This window comes from Nannospalax galili, unplaced genomic scaffold (assembly GCF_000622305.1).
Source record: "Nannospalax galili isolate Female #2095 unplaced genomic scaffold, S.galili_v1.0 scaffold612, whole genome shotgun sequence".
Classification (NCBI taxonomy): domain Eukaryota; kingdom Metazoa; phylum Chordata; class Mammalia; order Rodentia; family Spalacidae; genus Nannospalax; species Nannospalax galili.
Genome location: NW_008333388.1, coordinates 2111307 through 2139246, shown reverse-complemented (window position 1 = coordinate 2139246; position 27940 = coordinate 2111307). Strand labels below are relative to the sequence as shown.

General features: G+C 46.5%; 1 protein-coding gene across 4 annotated transcripts in view; it reads right to left on the bottom strand.

Annotated features, from left to right (window-relative positions):
* Kif13b (kinesin family member 13B) overlaps positions 1 to 27940 on the bottom strand; it is a 153053-nt gene that overhangs the window by 60969 nt on the left and 64144 nt on the right. For all 4 annotated transcript variants that reach the window (XM_008828113.3, XM_008828112.3, XM_029561110.1 and 1 more), the window contains exons 11-22: positions 25987 to 26097; positions 24522 to 24656; positions 20263 to 20393; positions 17171 to 17257; positions 15283 to 15470; positions 14689 to 14899; positions 13408 to 13570; positions 11184 to 11330; positions 9732 to 9881; positions 9287 to 9415; positions 2795 to 2965; positions 1202 to 1359 (exon numbers count right to left, since the gene is read on the bottom strand). In XM_008828113.3, coding sequence (XP_008826335.1) covers positions 1202 to 1359; positions 2795 to 2965; positions 9287 to 9415; positions 9732 to 9881; positions 11184 to 11330; positions 13408 to 13570; positions 14689 to 14899; positions 15283 to 15470; positions 17171 to 17257; positions 20263 to 20393; positions 24522 to 24656; positions 25987 to 26097 — 1781 coding nt within the window. The remainder of the gene's footprint in view (positions 1 to 1201; positions 1360 to 2794; positions 2966 to 9286; positions 9416 to 9731; positions 9882 to 11183; positions 11331 to 13407; positions 13571 to 14688; positions 14900 to 15282; positions 15471 to 17170; positions 17258 to 20262; positions 20394 to 24521; positions 24657 to 25986; positions 26098 to 27940) is intronic.

Genomic DNA, 27940 nt, shown 5'->3' with positions numbered 1-27940 from the left:
CACACATACACTTCCATACATGCATACCACATAAAAAATAAAGATAATGGCAAATCTATCCCCAAATAGTTATTCGATAACTGAAATATCTCATCAGGTACTCAGAAAGTACAAGGACCCTCTGCTCACAGAAAACAGTGGCAGCTCAGAGACTTGACAGGGATCTGTTCTCAGGTCAGTTCGAGAATCAAGGGAAAAAAACTCACCTTCCAATTTAGGGTTTACTAAAACTTTCTTAATGCAAAAAGAAAAAAAGGAAAATCTGTTTCTCACCTATAATTAGACCAAAGTAAAAACAGCTTCTGTCTCAGCCGTTCCCTCAGCTCTTCCATTTACGTCAACAACATGTCTACTACTCCTATCAAGGAGCTGGGAAGGGCTGCGGGTGGGGCACTGGGCAGTGCTTGCCCAGCATGTGCAAGGCCCTTTGTTCAAACCCCAGCAGCATGAACTCAAACAGGCAACCACCACCAAGGAAAAACCTGTGAGCGGGAGACGAAGTAAACACAGGCTGCGGCAACTTCATCTCTCCACGGCTGATGAACAGAAAACCCTCAGCAGCAAGTGACCTCCCTCCGAAGCACCGTCTCTGTCACCCCTTGAAGAGCTACATGATTCTACCTACCCAGAAAGCTGATGGTGTGTAGGAAGTGGCAACATTTAGTTTCCAAAGTGTTGGTGGGTGAGGAGATGGCTCAGTAGTTAAAGCGCTTGCTGCACAAGTCTGAGCAGGGGGTCTGGAGCTCCAGAACCCACGTAAATGTCAGGTAGCTGTGACAGCCCGCCTGTAAATCCAACGCTTGCAAGTCGACACAGGAGAGCCTGAAGCAAGCTGGCTAACCAGGCCATCCCTGTTGGCAAGCTCTGGGTTCGACTAAGAGGCCTTGCCTCAATGAGTGAGGTGGAGGATGATCTAGGGAAATCTCCAATGTCAGCTGGGAATGGTGGCACACACCTTTAATCCCAGCACTCAGGAAGCAGAGGCAGGAGGATCTCTGTGACTTCCAATATCAAGTTTGGTCCCCATGAGTGAAAGCACACACATATACCCTCATACATGCACACACGCACGCACACATGCACACATGCATAAAACACACACATAGACAAGAAAAAAATGATAAATAATAAATGACAGTATTGATCTCTAGCAATTTTTTTAAAAAATAGAAATTGAATCCAGTGGATACAGAAAATTCACCTGTCCCGAAGACTCCTTGTTTTTGCTTGGATGATTCCCAAATCCCACAGGGCTGGATTTTTCCGAGGATCATTCATTTTATGCCCATATACTTCAATAGCCAAGGCTCCTTCCGAAAGATACTCAATGAAGTCTTCAGTGATATTAACAGAAAACTCCTGAAACACAACAGCTCATTGCAAAGCAGCACACACTTGTTGGTCTTCTGACTACCTCTACCAGACATCAAGTACTTAATTATACCAAGGAGGAAAGAAACGGACAACAGCATGCTTTGGGTATTGAACAGAACTGTCACCTGATACCCCTGAGGGTGTGCAGAAGCAACAGTCTTGCTTTTAAAAATAGCTATGACTGGGGCTGGAGAGACGGCTCAGCGGTTAAGAGCTCTGGCTGTTCCTGCAGAAGACCTGGGTTTGGTTCCCAGCACCCACATGGTGGCTAAGCACCATCAGTAACTCCAGTTCCAGGGGATCCAATGACCTCTTTTGGCCTCTGCAGGCACTGAACACATGGGTGTACTTACATACATACAGGCAAAACACTCTTACACATAAAATTAAAATAAATAAATAAAAATTAAATAAAGGTTACTACATGCAGCAGGTAGTATGTTACAAAAAATCATTCTCCCAGTATTTTGGGAGCTAACTACCTTACATAAAAAGGAAAAGAAGTAGCCAGGCCTGGTGGCGCACACCTGTAGTCCCAGCACTCGGGAGGCAGAGGCAGGCAGATCTCTGAGTTCAAGGCCAGCCTGGTCTACATAGTGAGTTCTAGGACAGCTGGGGCTACAGGAAGACCCTGTCTCAAAAAGATAAAAAAATAAATAAATAAGGTGGGGGGAGAAATAATGATTAGTGGTAAGAAAAACATCTAATTTTAAAAATTCTCCCAACCTCTCCATTTGCATCAGACAGCATTTTGCAATTAGGATTTCACTCTGAAACCAGGTTAACTTTATGGAATCCCTGTCTCCTGGGTGTTTCCTCTCACACCTTCTGTCCTTATCTAATGTACTGAAGATGCATCTCTGCTCTACACAGATTAGGGACAAACCCCATTCTTCAAAAAGTGAGATGAGTCAAGTGTGGAGTAGCAGCAAAAATGACTCTGGAGCCACCAGGAGTCCTGTTGGTCAGTAGTCAAAGCAAAGCGACTATCGCTGCTATGAACAAATGAACCTCTTGGGGCTTCTTCGGCCGACAAAAGCACCATCATCAACTGGTAAGGACGGGCAGAACAGCCAAGTGCTCAGCAGAGCATGGGGTGCTCAACAGGGCGCTCTCTTGACTGCTTTCTTCATTTTTGCTAAAACACTAGTTTTTAACGTTTTATGTGACAGTTTCTTAACCTCTTTCATAAAACATGGAGTCCCTCTGGAGAAGAGTACTCACATATACATCTAAGGACCTTTTCTTTACACAAAGTTACTGTCTGATTGTGGGCGTGATGAATGAACTGATACTTGGGCTCTGGGCCTGGGACACCACTCCAAGCCACACAGCGCACAAATGTCTGAAGCAGCTCGCTGTACAGTTTTGTTCATATGTCAGTAGTCCAGACACTGATCTCGACCACGAAGGAACTCACACTGCAGTGATCGAAGACAACCATGCACTGCGGCTCCTTGCTGGTAGGAGACGAGGAGGTATCCACTTCAGGGGCAACGGTCACTGGCTCCTGCTGATCCCAGAAGTCGTATTTGCAGAATACAAAGTGGCACAGATGTTGTGGCAACCCAGTGGCCTGGAGTATTTTAACCTGAAAGGCAAAGAAGGCTCTGTTTGTTTTTTAACCATCAGGTTCCAAGGAGTACCTGGAGTCAGAGATGCATGGTAGAGCTCCTGTCCTGACTGTCACTAACTGCTGCTCTACTCTGTCCACTTCCCATTTGCTGTGGGGACTGTCCTGCACAGAGCCATGACCATGATTATCACACCAGAGGCCTGGCACTGGGCAACGATGGCCTGATCACCATGGTGGGTGCTGTGCAGCATTTAGAGGCTGCGAGCAGCATCAGAATTCTAGTCTGTCAGAACAAAAGGACATCATCATCATCAATTCAGAAGAAAGTTCTCAGAAATCAACGCCGTTCAGCACTTCAGAAGGAAAGAACAAAGCTGTTCGGTTCAGTGAGGGAAGATGAAAATTGGTGTCTGAGTCAATCAAGCAGCAAATACTCAGGAAAGGGAAGACACGTACTTGATCTGAAGAGGAAGCGGTTCTGAAACAGAAATGCCACATGTGGCTGCAGCTTGATTATCACTGTTAGAATTTCAGCACCGAGAATGTGCCTTGATGATCTGGAGGGAGAATGGAATGGGAGAAGATACTGTATTCTGCACTGACATTTACAACGCCTTCCCCATGCAGAGGATGGGGAAGCATTCAAAGGAAAGGACCAGGACCACGGAGCCCACGACAATGAAGCAGAGCCAGAAGCTGGTGCCTCGTCAGACCCCACACCTGACACACACCTGGAACAGGTCTTCCTTCTAATACTTATTTTTATCATGCTTTCAATTTTTCAATTGATTTATTTATCTTTTTTTATGTGTATGAATGTTTTGCCTGAATGCATGTAAGTGCACCATGTGCATGCAATGCCCATGGAAGCCAGAAGGTGTCAGGTCCCCTGGAACTAGAGTTACAGGTGGTTGTTAGTTGCCATGTGTGTGCTGGGAGCTAAACTTGGGTTCTCTGAAGAGCAGCCAGTGCTCTTAACTGCTGAGACGTCTCTTCAGCCCCACTTTAATAATTTTATATTTTTATTTTATGGGTATGAGTGCTTTGCCTACATTTATGTAAGTGCACTCATGTCATGCAGTGCTCGTGGAGGCCCAAGGAGGGTATAGGACCCCCTGGGACTGGAGTTACAGATGGTTGTTAGCCATCATATGGGTGCTGGGAACTGAACCTGGGTCCTCTGCAAAAGCAGCCAGTACTCATAACTGCTGAGCCATCTCTGTAGCCCCTATTTTTATCACTTTTTTTTTTTTTTCGGTCTTTTTTGAGACAGGGTCACCTTGTAGCCCCAGCTATCCTGGAACTCACTATGTAGACCAGGCTGGCCTCGAACTCACAAAGATCCACCTGCCTCCCAAGTGCTGGGATTAAAGGCATGTGCCACCATACCCAGCCATTTTTAAATTATGTGTATATGTATATGTATGAGTGTGGGTATGTGCACGAGTGTAGGTGCTTGTGGAATCCAGAAGAGGGTGTCAGAACCCCGTGAACTGGCAGTACAAGCAGGTGCAAGCTGCTTAACATGGGCTCTGAGAACTAAACCCCAGTCCTATGGAACAGCAGCAAAGTCTCTTAACCACTGAGCCATCTCTCCAGCCCCATTATTTTTATTTGTGTGTGTGTGTGTGTGTTGTGAATGCCATGCATGTACAGGTACCTGTGGAGGCCAGAAGCGGGTATCATATTCCTTGGAGCTAGACTTGCAAGCAGTTGTGAATCACCCAGTGTGGGTGTTGGGAAGTAAACTCAGGTCCTTTGAGGGCAGCAAATACTCCTAACCATTGAGCCACCTCTCCAGCTTCCTTTAACAGATTTTTTTTTTCCTGGTCTTTTTGGGTCTGCCTGTAGCCCCATCAGGCCTGGAACGCACTATGTAGACCAGGCTGGCCTGGAACTCACAGAGATCTGCCTGCCTCTGCCTCCCAAGTGCTGGGATTTAAGGTGTGCACCACCATACCCAGTTCCTTTAACAGATCTTAAAGTAGCCAAACATTCTTCATATTTCTCTTTGTGGCAGCATCTGATTTTCAATTTGGAGTTTCGGTGGTAACTTGTGAATAGTATAAAACTCCAATTATGAAGTACACTAAACCCTAAGCTTACTGAGTTATGTTACGTTCTGATGTCATGATTAAGCCAATTTTCACACAACTGAGCACTGGTCATAAGCAGCGCTCTTCACCTGGTCATTTTCTGTATGTTGCCTGATTCATTCTACATCTAGTAAATAAACTTAATGAAAATAAAGATTCCGTGGTGTACATTCACACAGTCCGGCAACCTCCAATATAACCTTGACATTTAAGGGTTGTTAAGGACACAAAATCACAAGAAGCAGACTTCCTGTGTAACATGTACAAAAGGGGTCAACAACAAACAGCAGCTCCATTTTAATTCAATCTTTCTGTGACATCGACAGCTTGAAGCCCACAGGTAACAATCCCCTGACAAGCTATCAAAGACTGACATTTTCTCTCCACACCAAGCCAAGCCACCAAGCCAAGCCATCAACATTCTATGATAAATTTTTCATGAAAAAATTTTAAACATTTTTCCTCCACATGTTTAAAAATGTTTCTTACATTCTCTAAATGAGGCAGTGTGGTATGGGGGAAGACCTGCGTACCTCCACAATCTTGTCATTGACACACCTCTCTCTAGCTTGTGAGCCAGTGTCAGTTCAAATCTGTGCTGTCTCAGGCTTAGCTTTCTCCTAGAAGGAAGGGGGCCAGCCACACCAATGAGGGGAATGACAGCAGGTCCCACACTGAGCGGGACATCCACACACTGATCTGGGATGGAATTCCATCTGAAAGCCATTTCCTTCCTACATTAGTTCAGCTCAACCCAGCTTAGAAATGAGCAAAAAACAAGCCTGCATATGCTGACCTGCTCTCTAAAAGCAACTCCTGGGGACTGAGGCTGCCAGGACTGAAGAACACTGGGAAAGAGGAATGACCAGGTATCAGAACCCAGGGGGTGTGGAATGGCCTGATATCAGAACCCAGGGGGTGTGGAATGGCCAGGTATCAGAACCCAGGGGGTCTGGAATGGCCAGGTATCAGAACTCAGGGGGTGTGGAATGGCCAGGTATCAGAACCCGGGGGTGTGGAATGGCCAGGTATCAGAACCCAGGGGGTGTGGAATGGCCAGGTATCAGAACCCAGGGGGGTGTGGAATGGCCAGGTATCAGAACCCAGGGGGTGTGGAATGGCCAGATATCAGAATCCAAGGGGTCTGGGGGAGGGTGTTGTTATTGTTGAAGTTTTTGCATACAAAAATTAAAATCACCACAAGGTGTCAGAATACCACACTCAACTTGCAGCTCAATGCAGAACAGCCAAAGAGTGGGGCTTTTAATTTAATGTCTCTGAAAATATAAATATGGGCACATTCTTTCATCATGGAAAAAACCCTCTGGACTTCTTGTCTGGCCCGTGGTTTCCATGACTCTCGGTGTCTCGCGTCTCCAGGCTGACTCCACACTGCTACTCTGTTCAACAGCACATGGCTATCTGTCTTTGCCTTTTCTACACAAAGGGAGCTTACAGGTAGGACAAAATCTCTAAAAACCGCTTCGCACTTAAAGGAGCGTTACTCCTTGGAGAAACAGTGGGTTTGTGGGCCAAGACAGGGAATGTACACAGAATGAGACCATGTCTGTCACCCAAGAGCAATCAGTCTGTGAGGGTCAGTCCGTGAGGGTCAGTCGGTGAGGCTCAGGAAATGTCTGCAGGAATCAAGACCCAACTAAAGTGGCTGCAGTCACTCAAATTTGGGAACACTAGAACTTAACACAGCTAATGGATACAAAGGATTGCAACACGTATGTTAAGTCTAAGAGTTCATTAAGATATCAAGACTTTCAAAATCAGTAATTTTGATAGAAAAATGTACCATTTGCTCTTCTACCACACAGTACTTCATATCTAGCCAGCAACCCACATCTAAGGCAGCTCAACAACTGTATCAAGCAACAGTGATCAGCAGAGTCCAAAGGGCAACAACCTAGGCTTTATACCAAATAAACCACAAGGGGAGAGAAGGTGGAGGGAGGGAAGGAGAGAAAGGGGGGGGAGGGGGAGAGCAGAACCTAGAGATTAAAAGAAACCTGGGTGAAATCAGCAAAGAAACTTAAGAAACCCATACATCACAGTGCTAAGGAATGATGTTTTGATGACTTATTTTGAACACACACGGTTTTGGGGACACATTCTACTCAGATGAAACATGATGTTGGGCAACTTCAAGCCATTTCTGGGGAGGTGAGAGCATGGAGGTGCAGGACTGCAGGTGACTGGGGGGCGCAGTGGGGAGTGGGGGTGACTGAGGGGCAGTGCTGGGGCAGTGCGTTGCGGGGGTGACTAGAGGGGGCAGTGCTGGTGCGGAGCGGGGGTGACTGGGGGGGCAGTGCTGGGCGGTGCGGAGCGGGGGTGACGGGGGGCAGTGCTGGGGCAGTGCGGAGCGGGGGTGACGGGGGGCAGTGCTGGGGCAGTGCGGAGCGGGGGTGACGGGGGGCAGTGCTGGGGCAGTGCGGAGCGGGGGTGACGGGGGGCAGTGCTGGGGCAGTGCGGAGCGGGGGTGACGGGGGGCAGTGCTGGGGCAGTGCGGAGCGGGGGTGACGGGGGGCAGTGCTGGGGCAGTGCGGAGCGGGGGTGACGGGGGGCAGTGCTGGGGCAGTGCGGAGCGGGGGTGACGGGGGGCAGTGCTGGGCGGTGCGGAGCGGGGGTGACTGGGGGGGCAGTGCTGGGCGGTGCGGAGCGGGGGTGACGGGGGGCAGTGCTGGGCGGTGCGGAGCGGGGGTGACTGGGGGGGCAGTGCTGGGCGGTGCGGAGCGGGGGTGACGGGGGGCAGTGCTGGGCGGTGCGGAGCGGGGGTGACTGGGAGCTGACTGCACTGTGCTCGCTGTCTTCATGTTTGCTATCTTCCATTAGTCATGTTAGCGCAGATATACTTTTCTCAGTGATTTTCAGAATTTCAAATGAGACAGTGTACATGCATGTGACTGTATGCTGTGAAACTTGACCTTCCAGAGCCGCGATCGCTGACCTATCACCCCTGAAATGGGACATGTGGAGTCAAAATGCCAGTCTCTGTCTCTGGTAATAAATCACAGACCTCGATGAAGAGGTTCTAAAATCAAGTACAAGGGCAGCAAAGATGAAGCTGTTCACGAACCAGGCAATTCCTCCTCCCACTGACGTCATGGAGCAGCACAGGTCTCTGGGTGCAGAAAGCAGCCCAACTCTCCATCTACCTGTGGCTAATGTGTGACTTATTCTTTCAACATGCACTTCAACCTTCTAGGAATATTTACTGAGGAAGAAGCTGGACCCAGAATGAGTTAAGAACCCAGAGTCTGACCTAGGCATCCTTCTCTCATCTGTTAACGGTCTCTTTTAAACACTGCAGGATGATCTCTGGTCATCCAAACCTCTGTGACTGGTTCTTGTGTGGCTTCTGGGCCACTGGCAGCACTGGTCCACTTAGGGGTGTCTGGAATGCAGGAAGGGCTGTTCTGCCCTCCAGAGTGAGAAAGGAGCTCCAACCACATGGTGGCAGAAGCCAGGAACAGGATGACCTACATACTATCCACCCACGAACATACCGCAGCACCTGTGGGCCAGGCACAGCTGGCACCCTCCACTGGCTCCTGCGGTCTCATTCTTCCAGAACCTCCTCGGGACCCTACTGCCTGCATTAACCTCCTCTCCTCTGTGTGCCTAGACATCAGGGGCCTGCTCTATGAGCACTGGATCATACACTGGAGGCTTTGGCTCACACCTGAACGTCCCTAGCTACCAGACAGCAGGGACCTGGTCCTCTTTACATCCTTGCATCTGACACAGGTCTGCACAGGAACACATGAACACATGGTAGCATTAGGAAACCATGCACAGGAAGCTCAGAAGACGGGACCTGGGCCTGGTATGCTGCAATAGCAGACACAGCATACTGAGTGAACCTGGGTAAGAAGGTGCAGAGAAGCTGGGCCAACAGACTGTGGCAGCAGCTGAGGGACAGGAGCGGTCAGAGGACTCGGGCATGCAATGGCTGGGCTTCTCCACAGAGCAAGACAGAGGAGTAGCTCACACCACGGAAGCTGAGTGGCCAGAAGAAACAGGTGACTTGACCAAAGCCTCACAAAGTGAGCCCCAGAAGTGGTGAGCTGGTATCTCAGGATATACTATGAAACATGGTCCCTAAAACACTATCGCTACAGTTATTTGAGAAAGGGCATTTTTCAAGTATTTGAAAAAGAATATCTACACACATACCTACAGTCTCATAAATGGTCTCATTTGGGCTCTTCTAGAATGGGCTGGACCTTACCATACAGACCAGCCTGTTCTCCTGGGCTTCCTTCTCAGAGCCAACCTCTGCAGCATCATCTCCTCCTGCAATCCTCTCTGCAATTGCCCCGCTGAGTCGCATTACCTCCACATGCAGCCGACCTGCCACCTAGAGCAAGGAGGCAAAGCAAACACTGGATTCCGGCTGGGGTCTTTCTCCCTGTGAAGACCTCTCTTCTGTGCTAAGGTTAACCACGTGTGAGAAATCAGAGGGCTAGTTCTAACAGCTGCTCCACTCTCAAAGTAAAAAAGAAAAAACCTCCTTCAAATCCTATAGGAAACAAAGGGTATTCATAATAAAACAAACACATCACTTGTCAGAACTAATTGAAAATTAAAATTTTGAACAGCAACACTGTCCGGTCACCACCCACTGTTCCCTGAACAGCTTTCTGAAAGGAGTGAGGTGCACAGCGAAGCCTGACCTCTCCCTTCTGGTTGATGATTGGGACGGCATACTGCAACTTCACATCATAAAACAGGGTCTCCAGGAAGACATTGGCCACGCCGATGAGACTGTGATTTTCCTGCTCATCATAGAAAGGGTCAGCACGCTTGAAGTAAGACCGGATTACCTGAAAGAGATTTCAAACATACGACTTCAAAAACAACCACATCTGGCGAGCTACTTTTGGTGCACTCAAGTAATTAAACTTTCACCAATATGCCCGGACTCATACTTTATAGCAAAGTAAAGCACAAGCTGAAGCACCACACTGTGTGCCACACACCGTCCTCTTAGCATGTGGCTGACATCCTTGATCCACCAGAGGCTAATCCCAAACACAGGTCAGTACTTTTCTTTATGTGGAAATTTTGTCCCCCAAACAAATACCAGGCTGTGAGAAAAAGTTGCCTATACTAAACCTCTTCATTTTTCTTCTGGGCAGGAGTGTCATACATACCGATCAAATCATTAGACACATTGCTACACATCAGAGGCAAACCCACTGGGGGAGAGCGGTTGGGTTTTCTGCATTTATTTTTGCATTTATTTCTAAGTTGAAGCAGGAGAGGAACACAGAAGAAAACTGACAAACAAAAATACCATCTATGAAAAGTCATTTGAGCTGATGACAATCAGAGGCTAGGGCCAAAGGCTAAGGAAGGAAACAACTTCACGTGGAAACAGGACTCAAAGGACTGAAAATGCATGGCATGCAACAGGATGTGGTAGTGCGTCCCTATAATCCCAGCACTCAAGAGGCTGAGGGAGGAAGGCCAGGAGTTCAAGTGCAGGCTGGGTTATACAGTGAGACCCTACCTCGAAATTACAATGTCTAGAAGAACATAACCTGAGACACAGGGCATGGATTAGTACTTTGAGTACATACAAGAACACAGCCGACCTGAACGAGGATGCCTGCCATGAGGACCAGTGGCGGTACAGAGCTGTGGCACCTGCTTTGGGGCCAGAACTCCTCAAAAATGCTCCTAATGGTGTAAACGTGAAGGTACCACCAATGAACGTAAAAGCACGTGCTGTGGAATTATTATCTGCAAGATGCAACATGCTGAGAAGCAGGATGAGACATTGATAAGGCCTGGTTCCTGTCCTAGACAGAACCCCAGAGCAATCCTAGAGACATGTGCTCACTTAACAGATGGACAGAGAATTCCACTAGAAACCCAAAGAGAAATGGGAGGTTTAAAAAGAAGCTATGAGAAACACTGACTATTAAAAGTCATGCTCAGCTCAACAATTTAGAGAATCAAAATCAATTTTACTCTAAAAACAGAGCAGTTCTGGAGAAGCATACGGTTTCCAACTAAAGCAGGCAAGTTCACTCCTGCGTGGTGCTTTCTGCCACACCCAGGTGACCTTCACTCCTGCGTGATGCTTTCTGCCACCCCCAGGTGAGCACCCCCATGCGCACCGGGCTGTCCTCCTCGCACTCCTTCCACTCCTGGTAGAGGTCTCTCATATCCAACAGCCTGTTGTCCAGCTTCTCCAGAGACCAAATCTGCTTTCCTTTTCCTTTTCTCCTCACTTGGATTGCAGGTTCACTGAGGAGGGAGCCTCGCTGTAGAGACAGGAGGATGATTGTGTGAGTACCATGCTATCCACAGTGGATGTGAGCCCCTGAGGGCTCACCTGCCAGTCAAAGGTCTTCACACCAACCCTATGGTTACAAAGATTTCCAAAACTCTTAACATTGTCTATAGCGTCAACTGCAATCAAGACTAAAAATTTCAGTGTAAGGCCAGGCGTGGTGGCACAGGTCTTTAATCCCAGCACTCGGGAGGCAGAGGCTGGCGGATCTCTGTGAGTTCAAGGACAGCCTGGTCTACATAGTGAGTTCCAGGACAGCTGGGGCTACAGGGAGACCCTGTCTCAAAAAGACCAAAAAAAAAAAAAAAAATTCAGTGTAAACTTAGTATAAATTTACATTTAAATTGATTGCAGTCAAATGTAAATTTAAATTCAAAACCCAAAAGACCAGAATATGTTGAATTGGAAGTCGAAATAAACAAATTAAAACTGGATATTTGTATTTAGGGTCATCCTATGAACATCAATGGCTAGACAGATCACAGGTATTCAAAGACAAGGGTAAGTCAGCCCCGATGCATGGTTAAGACAGGGTTTCATGTAGTCAAGGCTGGCCTTGAGTCCTAATCTCTCTGCTCTACCTCCCAAATGCTGGTATCACACAGTGTGATTTTCTTTACGTTTACTGATCTTATTTTGTATGTAGGTGTAGATGTGGAGGTTAGAGGACAACTTGCAGGAATCCATTCTTTCCTTCTACCATGTGCGCCCTGGGGTTCAAACACAGGTCGTCAAGCTCAGTGGCAAGTACCTTTACCTGCTGAGTCATTTCACTAATCCAGAAAAATGTGATTTTTAATTTTTTTTTTGATGGATAATATCTTAATGCTTAAGAGAGTGAACTTTTTTTAAAAAAAAGTAACTGTATGGAATGTCTAAAACAGTAAATTATCAAGAGTGCCCCTTTAACTCTTTGGAGAACAACAAATGTTAGCAGTATCCTCACTTTGGATAGCTCAAAGAGCACCCATGCATGCAATACCCATGGAGGCCAGAAGAGGGCAACAGATCTCTTGGAAATGGAGTTATGGATAGTTGTTAGCCATCATGTGAGTGCTGGGAACCAGATCCAGGCCTCTACAAGAGCAGCCAGGGCTCTTAACCTCTGAGCCATCTTTCCAGCCCCAAGATTTGATTTTCTTAAGGTAAAGTTTTAGAATTACCTTTTCTTAAGGTAAAATTTTACCTTTTCTTAAGGTAAAATTTTAGAATTCTTTCACATATTATAAAGGCCTTTCTCAACTTCAGGAAGTAGTGGACAAACAGAAATATCATTAGTGATTTGTGGCACAGGCTTCTCTGTGGGAGAACACTGGACTTGGGCCTAGACAGCAATGGCTGGTATCTAGAAATACTCATCTAGTTAAGTCAGTCACAACGCAGTTAAAAACGGCTCGTCCAGCTGGGTACAGTAGAACTTGTAATCCCAGCACAAGGGAGGCCGAGGCAGGAGGATGGCTAGCCTGAGCTTTCATAAACAGAAGGACTGAGCTAGGCATCATGGTACACACCTTTAATCCCAGCACTTGGGAGATAGAGGTAGGGGAATCTCTGTGAGGTGGAGGCCAGCCTGGTCTACATAGGGAGCTCTAGGCCAGCCAGGGCTACACAGTGAGACCATGTCTCAAAAATCTAGTAAATAAATTAATTAATAAACTATAAGACTGCTTCAAAAATTCAAGAAGGTGTGGTGACTCACACCTGTATTCCCAGAACTTGAGAGGCAGAGGCAGGAGGATTGCCTCCTGTTGGAGGCCAGTTTAAGCTATAACCTTGTGTCAAACAGCAACAAAAAAAGCAGGTAAGAAGAGGGAGCTGAGGGAGCTGCAGTGGCAGGTCCAGGGGCGCAGGGAGCATGAGCCTAGTGGATAACTACCCAGAGGCAGGGAATTCAAAGGAAATCACTCCTTGAGAGAGGACCTAAGGTCCTCAAAGAGGTCTTGGCGAGGATCTGGGCACAAACCTACTGTTCCAATCACACAGTAGCTCCCAGTGCAACATCAGCCAACAGCAGCTTTACCATGCTGTGTGGAGGGCCAGCGCCTCACCTTCCTGTTGGCATCCAGGCTGGACGCCGGGATCTGGAGGGTGACTTTATATTCAGTTCTTTTATCCAGCTCCTCTGCGATGTAACTAGCTTCACGCACCAGCAGGTTGGCCTTTACAATTTGTTCCCTCAGCCTCATCAAGCTGTTATTCAATGTTGCTTCTCTTTAAGACAAAATAAAACCAAAATTATAGAGGCAGGGAGGAGATAACATATAAAAACAGCACGTCAGAAAACCAGTCATGATACGCTAATGCACAACTCTCAGGTCACACAGGGACACATTACTGACACTGCCCCATGTGCATACTGGTACCTGGGCTACATCACAAGCACCAGCACTCCTTGTACAGTATGGCCACAGGCAAGTACAGTGCTCTGAGAATTCAACTGCACATGAAACACCAGGGCATCTTGATAAACTCAAGATGGACTCAAGAGAGCTGGAGATTCAATATGCCTGCCACTCTCCAGCAGACAGGGACGCTGCCTGGTGCAGACCAGACTCGGAGGAGCAGAAGGTTAGTGACTTATGGCCTGTAACCATGGAAGAAGGCATTTAGTACGATGCTAAGTAGCCCACACAGAGATCGAACTTGTAATCTGTACCTCCTGAGCACTGTGCTTTACCTACCTGAGCTAACCCATCCAGACAACCAACTTTCTTTCCCCCTCTTTTTTTTTTTTTTAAAAAAATGCATCTATCAACCTTCAGAACATAAAGCATTATACAATGAAAATAAACCTCTTCATTCAAATCCAAAGGCCACACAAACTGAAAATGGGCACCACGTAACAGGGGAGGCTTTAAAGAAAGCACTATATACTGGCAATTCCCATTTTAATAAGATTTGGTAATGTGGCTCAGGGGTGGAATGCCTGCCTAGCACGCACAGGCCCTTGATTTGATCCCCAGTACCATGAAAAGGGAGAGAGAAGAGAGGACCAAGATCCCTGACCTGTTAGTACATACCTATGACCCCAGTGCTCAGAGGCTGAGACAGGAGGAGTCTAAGTTCCAGGCCAGCCTGGGCTACAGAGGGATTTCAAGGCCTGTTTCAAAATACCAACAACAGCAACCCAAAGAAAAGAAAAAAGAAAGAGAAAGAAGAGAGGAAAGAGGAGGAAAAAATTAAGGAAGAGGGATGGAGAGAGGCAGAGTAGCTCTTAGCTAAACACCCTCTTGAAGTGTTACTCTTTTGCAAGTACTGTGTAATGTTCCCATTGGGAACCTTCTCCGGGAGAACGAGTGCTACCTGGAGCAGGCCCACTGTGCGCCTACCTCTCCTCAGCCCACTGTCTCAAGCGCTGCTGGGCGCTGGGTGAGTGGAAGGAGAGCCGGTCCCCAGCTCGGTAGCTGTGCCTCTCGGGAGACAGCCTTCTCCGGAGCTGCTCCAGCTCCTGCTCGTACATGAGCCGCTGGCGCTCCAGCGCAGAACGCTTCTCCTCCTCGTGCTGCTGCTCCAGGCTGTTCAATATGGACTGCATAGGATCTAAACAGCACAGGCCACGTCAACCATCTGTCCTTCTGACTACCCCGACCCAACACCATCAGAGACACATTCTAATTAGATCTACTCCCTGCTGTCTTCCATACAGAACACTGAGGTCTAACATATGCTCTACACACTACCTAAGTTGTAATGAATGCTCCAGAAATGCGTAAGAAGCCAGGGGCTCCAAACCTGAGAGATTCCATCATGAGGACAAATCTGCAGTGATCTCTATCAGAGCAGAGAGAATCCACGTTTTGTAAGTACAATAAAGTAGGGTATTACAGCCAAAGACAGAGTTTGGGGATGGGCCCAGGAAAGGCGTGGCCAGAAGCAGGTCTGTCCTCCACAGAAGCCATTGGCAGCACAGCAGCCCTGCTCACCATTGCTGCCCAGGGCCTTCATGGTCACCTCCATCTGAGCGTACTCAAAGTTGAAGTTGATCTCACTGGACACCTCGCTGGAGGAGTCCCCGTCAGCATCCAGCTGCTCAGAACTGCTGTCGTTCCTCAGGGAGCCGTCGTGCCCCTCCTCACCTTCTGCTTTCTTTTTCTTTTTAGGCAAATTGAGTCTTGAGGTTGGAAAAAAAGGCTGTTACTTTTTACATCGAGATAATCACTTGTTCATTCCATTCCTCACATTCTGGCATTTGCTAGCAGTCAAGGAACGCCACAGGAATACAAGGCGGCTGCTGTACTCAGGAGCCTTATGTTCTAGCAGCAGAAACAAAACATCCACATGTGCGAGGAAGTAAACAGGCCACAAGACTGCGGCAAGCTGAGTGCGGAGAAAAACTGAGGCCCACGGCACAGTGGAGAAAGGAAGGTGGGACAGGGCACACAACCGCTAGAGCTGAGCCTCAGAGGATGAGAGGAAAGCAGGGAAGGGGGAACAGTGTGAGCACAGAGGGGAAAGATGGGAACAGGAAATGCTGATGCGTCTCTACAGACCTAAAGAGCAAAACAGCACCGCATACAAAATCCACAGGGAACGATCTGGAAGACTAAGCCAAGCAATGCTTCAGTTCAAAAGGGGAAAAATGAAACTATCAAGTGGCCAACAAGAAAGGATCGGCATTAGTTTACAAGAAGTCAGTTTAACAGCTGAAGCAGCTGTCCAGGGACGGAAAGAAGAGCTCAGGATTTGAACTCTACAGCATCCAGCCTACCACACATGCAGGACAATTGCTGGGGAAACAGTGTTGCAACCGCAGAGACCTTTCTTTTCCAGCCTCCCTTGCAGCTACCAGGCAGTATCTACCAAGGAGACACAAGAGGAAGGCTGCTGGCGCTGGGCACCCAGGTGCAAAGAGGGCACCCAGGGCTGGTGCTGCCCCCTCTGCTGTCCTTTGGTACCAGTGAGTTGAATGCTACCTCCATGAATGCAGGGGCACAGCCATCTTTACACCACCAGAAAGTGCCAAGACAACAGCAGGCTGCAGCCCATGACCTTCTGAGAGGCATAGCCAACTCTGACAGCAATCTCCCTGTATACTTCTCATTCTGTCAGGGAAATGCATGATCTGCTTAAGCCATCACTGTCCTGTGTGCTGGCCTTGCAAGGAGCAGTGAGAGAAAACACAACCTGCTCTCAGGGACAGGGACCAAATTCACAACTGATTTTTCAGCCAAAAAAGGGAAGAAAAGTGTACATAAATGATAGGCATGTGATTAATAGATGATAAATATAGGTAGATGATAGATAGGAGATAGATAAGTGATAGATAAGCTAGATAATAGAAAGATGATACACAAGTGACAAATAGGTGATAGATGATTGATGATAAAAGGAAGAAAGGGAAGAAGGACGGAGGGAAGGAAGGAGGGAGGGAAGAAGGAAGGAAGGAGGGAGGGAAGGAGGGAGGGAAAGAAGAAGGAGGGAGGGAAAGAAGGAAGGAGGGAGGGAATGAAGGAAGGAGGGAGGGAAGGAAGAAAGGAGGGAGGGAAGGAAGGAAGGAGGGAAGGAGGGAGGGAAGGAGGGAGGGAGGGAAGGAAGGAAGGAGGGAAGAAGATAGAATGAGCCCATTAGAAAAACAACCATCTTCCTCTGGGAAGAAAAAGAAAAGTATATGAGTAAACTCAGTTACTTTTGCTGAGGATGCTTACTATTCTAAGTCCTCAGGGCTTACACATACTTACGTCATGAACAAACATATAAACTATGCATGTGAATGTGCAATTTTTATAGAGTTTACATTTAAAATGCACCCTTTTGTTTCAGAGCAGAGCCTTCCATGGCCTCCCACTTCTAGGGCTGTAAGCAATGTCGTACCTGAAGAAATGGTTGTTGCCCCATAGTATCCTGTCCCCATGGTGTAGCTGGATGGGGCTGGAAACAGAAGACCCGTTTACAAATGTTCTGTGGGAAGAAGAGGTCAGTGGAACAAGGATTATCCACTCTATGCTTTTACTATTTAATATTACAGTGGTATGGATACCAGGAAAGCAAAATAAAAAAAACCCTGGTGAATTTCAGTATCTATAGGAACATCTCTGTGGTACTATTTTCCAGTCTTCAAAGTTCTAAGCGTTCTCTAGCCCACTTCACACATGAATAGTCTTGTTAGAGATCTATCTCTTCCATCTTTAAAAGTTCTAAACTTGTTAGTATATGGAGGAGTCAATATGGAATCATGACAGGAAATAATGAGCAACACAGCAACTAAAACAAGCATGTCCAACCTAGATGAACAAGAAAGCCAATCTGGGCCTGGCGGCATACAACTTTAATCCCAGCACTTAGGAGGCAGGGGCAAGTAGAGCTCTTGTGGGATCAAGGCCAGCCTGGTCCACACAGTGAGTTCCAGGCCAGCTGGGGCTACAGGGAGACCCTGCCTGTCTCAAACAAACAAAAAAGCCAAAAAGCCAATAAACCACCCAAACCTTAGACACAGTTACAGACACCATCAATGTAACATGAGCCCTATATTATCTCCTGCAACTTCCCAGAGCGTAGGGCAACATCTATGTCCTTCAATCCAGAAGACTCATGAGCTCAACCGAACTGCTTATTTAGATAACAGACTTCAACAGAAGCAGTGGGTAAAATGCTAGCAGGGAAGACTTTGGAAGTGCAGGAAACAGGCAGAAAATTACACGCGTGCATATTCCTGGGATCCCAGCCTCCTGCCTCTCTCCAGATAAGTGACTCATTCACTACAACATGGGACACCAAGTACTAGTTCTTTGACACTGAAGGCCGTTCCTTCCTTTCCCTCTTCCAGTAAACCCTCAGCTCCTATAAAAATAGAGATTTCTTTTCTGCACCCTAAACATGATCATCTCTTCCTACACAAGAGATCACATCAGTCCTAAAAATCATTTTTATTGCTTCATCAAGGAAAAAGGTCCCCCCTCCTCTCCATCCTGTGTCTCCCCCCGCCCCACTGCTTCTTCTCCATCCTCTGGAATAAGGTCCTTACTCCTCTCCATCCTCCAAGGCCTTCTTCACAATCCAAGTCCACTTTGGACTCAACTTTTAAAAAGCTGCTAACCACTCCAGTCACTGAGTTTCATTAAACTCTGCAAAGCTATAAACCTTGTTTTACTTTGTTTTAGATTGTTTGTTTGGATTTTATTTTTCTGAGAAAGGCTCTTACTACATAACCTAAACTGGCCTTGAACTTGTGGTCCTCCTGCCTCGGCCTCCTTAATACTGGGTTTATGAGCACATGCCACCACAGCTATGATACTCTTACCTGGCCTTATATTTTCATGATTTTCTACGTGTTTCCCTCCACTATTACTCCTAATTTAGATTTTGTTCCCTGTGGGGGTTCTTAAAACACTAAAAAAATATATTTTTAAAAAGTAACTGATCCTAGCTGGGCGTGGTGGCACATGCCTTTAATCCTAGCACTCGGGAGGCAGAGGCAGGCGGATCTCTGTGAGTTCAAGGCCAGCCTGGTCTACATAGTGAGTTCCAGGACAGCTGGAGCTACAGGGAGACCCTGTCTCAAAAAGACCAAAAAAAAAAAAAAAAAAAAAAAAAAAAGTAACTGATCCGTTTGCCCCTGTAGTCTGATCATTCAAAGCACAAATTCCAAAAATATAGCAGTACTAGAAAAGGACTTACTAACTGAGCAGACCTCGGGCTTGATGACATGGTTCTCTAAATACAGTTGAGTTAGGGAAAGCAAACACATAGGCAGCTGACTTCACAAAGTATTGCCACTAAGCATGACTAGTTTTAAAACACATGAACACAAGAACAGCTCTGGGAGTGTAGTCTACATGGGGTCCGCAGGGTCAGAACTACTTTGCTGCGGCACTAACACTTAAGTCTTGCCCCTTACCTCCGTGATGACACACAGGGGCCCTGCTGGAGCACCACACGGAGCCGGGCTGCAACAGCACACACCCCGCATTCCCCGGAGTAGTCCCATCACACAGTCACGATACAAAAAACCTGCCACTTGATGGGGTCCTCGGATGAAGCTGTGTGCCACTGAACCCTGACCTGAGCACACAGCACCTTTGATTTTTCAACTGACAAAGTGAGAAGTTGCCAAAAAGCACCAAAGACAGCAACGCCTGGATGACGCAGCGGTGCTTTAGACTTTCTGTCCGACAGTGAACAGAGGGAGTCTGTCACTGCGAACCAACAACTGGCAGCCTTTGCTGCCAGTGACAAAACTGACACTTTTAACAAGGAATTAGAGTTTTGGAAAACTGTCCATACCCTCCAACCAAAGGAGGAAGCGTTCCTGAGCTAAGCTAGCTGAATTTGTTACTCAGTATGTGGGATGGTCGGGAGTGACCCAGGGTAAGAACGGTGCGGGCTGGCTAACTCTGGAGGGGCTTCAGAAGTGCTTCCATCATTAGAAAGTGTAGGTAACAGGAATGCCCCAAAGCAGCCCGACAGAGCTCAGTTCCCGACATGGGAGCTGGCAGGCCAGACGAATGGCCAAGCAGGGAAGGGCCGAGCAGGGAGGCCAGGGGCTTCCTACCCAAACCAGAAGACACCCCCAGGGGGGAGGGAAGTTGAAGAAGCTTAGGGTGGTGTCAAAGGTTCTCATCAAAACATAATGGAAGCCAGGCGTGGTGGCGCACACCTTTAATCCCAGCACTGGGGAGGCAGAGGCAGGTGGATCTCTGTGAGTTCAAGGCCAGCCTGGTCTACATAGTGAGTTCCAGGGCAACTGGGGCTACAGGGAGACCCTGTCTCAAACAAACAAACAAAAAAACACATAATGGAGCCTTAACCAGGCCATGGGAGTGCGGAGAAGGCACAGGTGTGAGATACTCAAGTTAAACAGAAAGAGCTCAGTACCTAACAGTGTGTCAAGTGAGCTAAAAACAAAAGCAGACCCAATGTCCCTCACAGAATATACCCCTGGTGTAATTTCACACTAATTCAATTACCTGGTGTTCTTCTGAGGGGTCAGCATGACCTGGCCTTCTGGTGTGATGTCTATGATACAGTGCTCGGGGAGAATCCCCATCCCACACAGCTGGATGTCCTGGGAATTTGCTGACCCAATCAACGTATGTTCCTAAGAAAGAATCAGATTTATTCATGAATACTGTGTGGCTCCACATGCACCCTGAAAGGGTCCCCTTTGATCTATCACCTTAGCTAGAAGATTCTAAAAGCAAATAGAACAGTAGTCTTTTCTGAAATTCATTCTGTAAGTTACATTTCCTTATAAGGAAAAATATCCCTCTGGCTGGTATCTTAGTTAAGACTTCTAGATTTAAAACTATAATTTTTGTATTCATGTCCATCCTACAGTCATTATTTTCTTTTAAGACTTTGATTCTAAATATTTTATACTGTTCTCAGAGCACAAGCCATGTATCAACAATATATCAAAATATGGTCTGAAAACTATAGCTACAGAGCTTATGTAAGTGCATACCTGTACTCTTTAACACATGGGAAGTGGAGAAGGAAGGATCAGGAATTCAAGGCCAGCCTTGGCTACTTAAGACTGTTTCATGAGAGAAAAAAAAACAACCTTACAGCCTTTAAGTTGGACATCACTTGCCTGGTCTCAATCAGAGTCAGTCATCTCCAAAGATGAAAGCTGTTTAATCAAAGAATCTGCAGGCTAGCAAGATGGCTCTACAGGTAAGGGCACGTGCTGCCAAGCCTGACAACCAGAGTTCAAACCCCAGATCCCAACACGGTGGGAGGAGAGAACTGACTTCACAGGTTGCCCTATGACCTCCAACATGTACACACAGCGTCAGTTCAGATTGCTTCTTTACATTTAGCGTGCGTGTGTGTGCGAGCGTGCGTGTGTGTGCGCGTGTGTGTATGTAATTCCTCACCTGACCCTGACAGTTACCACAACCAGAATGAACCTGCACAGGGCAGGGACATCCTGATTTCTCCTTCTTCTGAGCCCTTATCACACTCAAGAGCCAGTGATTGCTGAGTTACTGTTTTGCAAATGCAATTTCCCCCTTACTTGGACGGCCACCTATTCAAGATGCGGGTGCCTGGCACAGCCAGCCTGAGACACAGTATGTGATGGGTGCTAAAGACAATGAATTCCGAGTCAGCAGAGGTGAGCAGGCAAAGGTCTAACCCAAGCTCTGGAAGAAATCCACCTTTTACATTTTTTATTGATTTTCTGTACTTTCCATAAGAAATTCATTTTCTCAATGAATACTTTGGCACCAAATATTAGGTAGACACTGAAATCCTAGAGACACAAGCAGCAAAGTCCCATTACAGAGTCAATACTACAGAGGACAATCTCGGTCTCTCGTTGCGGTTATAATCAATGATCCAATGGGTAAACACTAAATCCAGAAGGCTCAGTTCTACAGCTTCGCTGTATATTCAGGTCACAGTGTGTGCTAAGCAACGAGGAAAACCACAGATGAGGAAAGGTTTCAGAGATCATCTAACCAAGTATGTGCAGGCCTGTAATCCTAGCACCCAGGAAGCAGAGAAAGGAGGGCTGCAAATTCAAGGTCAACCTAAGGGTACACTGAGAGGGCCCCCCAACCCCCACCAAAGCCGGGGCCCAACGAATCCAAGCAGAGCACATGGGACACAGAGGGAAGCCATGTGCTGAAGGATCTGAGAATCCAAGGCTCAGAGGCAGGAAGGACGTCAGAGGTGTTATGATCTGGAGCTTTGCCTGTGGATGGGTTAGTGGAAGCCACTTGGAGAAAGGATGACACTGCGCTTCAACTAGCTTGAGAAGTGCAGGCAAAGAAATGTGAAAAGTGCAGCCTCCAAATTCCTCCATCCCACACGGTGGTACTTTCTGAAGGGAGACTGTTCTTGAACTGAGCTCACCCTTCTGAATGTGCCTTGTCATGAGTCTTGCTGTGGGGTCAGCCTTGGGACTGCCTCAGACTGGACCCAAATGGGAATGACCACAGTCTGGAACAGAACCAAACACCTCCACAAAAGGGACCAGAAAAGTTCTGACTCCTCTCTAAAAGGTCCTTTTTAAACAGTTGCTTTATTGAACGTTTTAGTTAAGAAACAGATAGGAATCAGGCTTTGCCCCTTTGAGATGTGTGTGTATGCTCTAATTTGAATGACATCACCTCAGAAAGGAAAAAGAATTCCAAGTTGCCTTCAGAAATCTGAAGGACAGCGTGCCTAAGTCCTGTTCTAATACTGCATCTTCCCTAAGCTATACGAACATCTACAGCGGACGTTCTAACTCAAGATGCTGGGCAAGGAGAGACAGAAGTCCCTGCCTTGCAACCACAAGGACTTGAGTTTGATCCCAGAACAAAGGTAAAAGAGCCAGGCGTGGTAATGCATGCTTGTAATCCCAGCATCCCAGCGCTGGGGGCGGTGGGTCCCTGGCTTGCTGATCAACCAGTCTAGCCAATCAATGAGCTTCAGGCCAATGAGAGACGCTGTCTCAAAGCAGGTGAATGGCCTTCGTGAGCCTGACACCCAAAATGTTCTCTCTGATCGCTACATGCATGCACACAGACCTGTACACAAGTATGCACACACACACATACATTAAAAAAGATGCTACCAATGTTGTTCAGAAGAGCAACGAGAAATGTCCGCCTATTATTTTTAATAGGTGAAAACAGTATGTGTGCAGAAGTGAAATGTGGAATATCCTATGGTTATACAGTGTTTCTGTTTATAAAACCTGTCCACATATCCAGTCTTCACAGGATCCAGGAAACTAGCCAGAGGTCACCTCCTCCCATGTGCAAAGGAAGAGCCTGAAGAAAAGAGGGACCAGAGCCTTGACCTCCTGCACCAGCAACACAGGCCACTTCCTTCCTAACCAGCACTGCTCCCGGTGCCAAAACCCAAGACCTGCCCACATCATTGTATGTGTCAAAGACTATTTGACTCGGCGTTGCCGAACACCATGTAAGATGCCTATTAACAAAGCAGCCATGGGGCTGGAGAGATGGCTCAGTGGTTAAGAACACTGGTTATTCTTGCAGAGGACCCGGGTTCCGACAGCCTCTTCTGACCTCCGCGGGCATTGCACAACACAGGTGCATTTACCTACATGTAGGCAATACACGCATACACATAAAATAAAATACATAAAATTTTTTTAAAACTTTAAAAAAACAAAGCAACCTTATCAATAGGACACAGAGCAATTATTCCAAAACATACCTTCAATGAGAAGTAGGCTGTACATCTGACAACTGTGAGTCTTCTCTACAAGTTTCCAACGTAAACAGCTCACCCATTAGCTCTACTTTTCTAGTCCCATCGGTTAATACCACGTATATAAGGAGAAGAAACTATACCTGGTATTATTAGCCCTGGGTTAGAGTCTATGAGTAATTAATTTATGCTCTAGAACAGATAAGGGAAACTGGCGGAAATGCCCTGTGATTTGTGTCAGGTTCAAGAGCTTTCTACAGTTCTCCATTGTTCTCTATGATTGACAGATTTCAGTGTATACTATATTTGTCTTATTTTCTTTCAAAGCTAGATTTTGTCATCATTTGAGATGGGGATCTCACTGTGCAGCCCCAGCTGGCCTGAATTCTCTATGTAGACCAGGTTGGCCTTGATCTCACAGAAATCCACCTGCCTCTGTCTCCTGAGTACTGGGATTGAAGGCAGATGCCACCACAGCCAGCCGTTTGTCTCCTTTTCTGTTCTGTAGTCTGACACTCTTGATGACTAGGTGACATGCCCTTCCTTCTATTTTTAATAGGTTAATTTGAAATTTTTAAAAATGTGTGTTTTGCCTGCATGTACATAAGTGCATCCATGCTGTGCAATGCCCGTGGAGGCCAGAAGCGGGTGTTGAACCCCTGGAATTGGAGTTATGGACAATTGTTAGCCACCATGTGGGTTCTGAGAACCGAACCTGGGTCCTCTTGCAAGAGCAGCCAGTGCTCTTAACCACTGAGCCATCTCTCCAGCAAACCACGCCCCTTTTTATTTTTTAATTTGAACTTTTTAAATTTTCCTAAAGGTTATTGGAAACATAAATAAGTCGTCCTAAAAACTTTACTTTCTTTAACTATTTCTTCTTATGTTTAAAGAAATTATACTAGGCAAAATGACATCACTCAAAGACTGAAAAGGGAAAATGATCCCAGAAACTCACGACTGCCCTATACACCATCTGACTGAATGAAACTATCTGTGAACAAGCACGCTCCCCAACTTGCACAAAGCACTTCATGCCAGCAGCCGGCTTCACCTTTAAGTAGTACACCAGGAGCTCGTTCAGAGCTGGGTCAGCATTCAGATTAACGAGGAAACACTTATCATCCCCAACTTTGATGCCGGAAGTCTGGAGAGAGATTCCAAGGCTCTCCAGCTGCTTTTGCCGCTCCTGGAAAGACATAAGAGAAATATTTCTTCCCAGCCCTGGAGGCAGCAAGATACAGAAGATCCGATAGTTATCAAAGATTTGTTCCGGCAGGGCTTGGTTGTGCACATCTTTAATCCCAGCACTCAGGAGGCAGAGACAGGCGGATCTTTGTGAGGTTGAAGCCAGCCTGGTCTACATAGTGAGTGCCAGGCCAGCTAGAGCTACAGGGAGACACTGTCTCAAAAAATTAAATAAATAAATAAATAAATAAATACTAAATACTAAAGCCCATGATAAATAGCAGCCAAGAAAACAAGTGAGTCCTTGATCTTCTCTCTTTTTTTTGAGACAGGGTCTCAAAATTTTTGTCTAGATCAAAAAAGGCTCAGTGGTAGAAAATGACAATCTATTAACCACCAAAAGTATACATGTATGGAATTATACTGTACCCTATAAATAAATATGTATGTCAATTTAAAACATAAAAATAAATTTAAAAGTTAAAAATAAGTTAAAAATTAGGGCTTGGCACACACACAGAAGATCCATATCATACCCCCGTCTTGTCCCCTGAGGCTCAGAGACCATCTAGGAAGAAGGGACAGAAAGATTGTAGGACATGACAGGACCACTCATGAACCCACAAAATCAAGCTAGGCAACATTCCAGCAAGGCAGGAAGAGAGGTTCAGGCGTCCCCATCCCTAGCTGAGACGCTACTGACAGTTGACAGCCTCTGGGGGAGGGAGAGTCAGTTTTCTTTAAGGCTGTGGTCCCCAGTGTGCTGAGCATGCTCCAGTGGATGGTCCTGCCATCAGTCTATGCATAGTACAAACTGGAATCAGTGGGATCATTTAAAAAAAGACAACAGGAAGCTGGAAGGGGGTGAAGGAGGCTGGACGTGGATCTGGGGGGAGTGAATGTGAAAGTGATCAGAACACACTGCATTGTAAAATTCTCAAAAAATTAATAAAAGCACTGTATTTTTAAAAGTTAGGGCTTGGGATGTTCTGCAGTAGAGGACTTGCCTAGCATGTGTGAGGTCCTACATTCAATCCCCAACACAAATAAGTAAATAAATCTTACTGGCACTGAAAAGCTAATCATTCCTTACAAAGCAAACAAAACATTTCACTTGCACTTTCTTTACCCTTCAGATTCGTTCTGTGATGGTCAGGCCCTCTGCAGCCCCACAGATGATCCTGTGAACAACAGGCCCTAGGGGACCTGGAGTCCCATCTGTGTGCTGGACCTGCTGGCAGCAAAGCGGGAACTTAAGGAGCACAGCCCCATCTGAGTCCCACAGCAATCTTAGCCCAAGGCTGCACAGTCTCAATCCCTTCAACACAAACCTGTGCAATCTCCTCAGTTTTCCTTAATTTCTCTTCCCAAGTCACAGTCATTTCCTGGATAAGCTTCTCGGATTCTTCCAGCCGGTCTTTTAGCTCTGGAGATTTCATTGCCTACAAACAAAATGTTCACTTCATGAAATGTCTGCGTGGTGCCATGAAAAACGAATCAGCTGATGCTGAAAGGACTCTGTGACCTCCTTCCACTGCTCAAGTAAATGTCAGGCTGACTTCCTGCCTACCTAAAACACCAGGGAGGGCCATGGCTGACCCCAACACTGAGGCCAGGAGGATCTCAGACCCATCAGGTCATCCAAGACACATTTAGAAGGACAACTTAACTCTTCCCTTTCATCCAACCCCATGAGGATCTCATTACATTTAAGGAGATAAATGTGCCAGGCTACTTGTTGAGGGCTAAGGATTTTATTTTATATTTATTATTTTTATTTTTATGTGTATGAGTGTATTGCCTGCATGTATGTGAGTGCACCCGAGTCGTGCAATGCCACAGAGGTCAGAAGAGGGCATCAGATTCCCCTGGAACTCTAGTTAAGGATGGTTTATAGCCACCATGTGGGTGTTGGGAATCGAACCTGGGTCCTCTTCAAGAGCAGTCAGTGCTCTTAACTGCTGAGCCATCTCTCCAGCCTCAGGGCTAAGGAGTTTAAATTCCAATAGTCTATATATCTAGACTTATAGATATGAGTCATCTCAATCTCTCTCTATTGGTGACTTCAGGAACTTATTCCAGGCTACACAAGTTATACATGTGCATGCTACAAACTGAACAGTGCTATTAACACTTGATCTTAGCTAAAAGACCAAGAAACAATCAGATGCTGTTTTTAATAGGAGAAAAGATAGAAACAACATCACCAAGGATCAGGAAGATCTGTAAAAACTGCAAGGGGCTTAAAGACCATAATCAAGATAACTGTCTCAACCGTGTATTTTATTGATTTTCTACCCTAACAAAAGTAATGAGGAAGAAGGAGCTGTGGCATCAGCTGCAGGGACGAGTCCCAAAGCCCTGGCGGTAGGGACAGAAGCACTAAGTACGGCAGGAACTGAGTCAGGCAGTTCATGCTCCCAAGAACAGTGCCTGCTTTTCAAATCCAGTAGCAGGAGCCAAGCCTCACCTGTCACAGAACATAGGAGGACATACAGAAGGCCACAGCACCTCCGAGCCCGTGGCTACTTCCATCATCAAAGAGCCTATAATACTACTCTACAAACGTAACACCCACAGCAGGTAGGTGACAAAGGTGAGGGGACCTCTGTTCCAGCTGCATTAACAAAGGAGAGAGGAAGGAAGCCCGATTCCTTCCCCCAAGGACTCCAAGCCCACTCTGTTTCCACACTAAAGCTAAATCACTTTCTTCACAGTCTTTCTCCCCTTGTTCTAGTAAATCTTTTATCATTTCCGCTTCCTGGATAGAAATGGAAAGAATTTGTTTTGTTTTTTGAGACAGGGTCTCACTATGTAGCCTTGGCTGGTCTTGAACTCACAGCAACCACTTTGCCTCTGCTGGGATTAAGGGTGTGCGTCACCACACCAGGCTTTAAGAAACATTTTCTTGGGGCTGGAGAGATGGCTCAGCAGTTAAGAACACTGGTTGTTCTTGCAGAAGACCCAGGTTCAAATCCTAGCACCCATATGGCAGCTAACAACTGTCCGTAACTCCAGTCCCAAGGGATCCGACAGCATCTTCTGACCTCTGCAGGCATTACCCGACATGGGTGCACATGCAGATAATACATGCATACACATAAAATAAAAAAAAATAATTAAAAAAAGAAACATTTTATTTTCTCCTATCCAATTCTTAATACCTATAAAAACTCTAAATTTCAGATATGACAACTTGCCTATATTACTTGGTTCAAATTTCTCTTCCCAAAGGAATTTCAAAATTCACAAGCAAGGGAAAGAAAAAGGGAAAAAAATTCATTC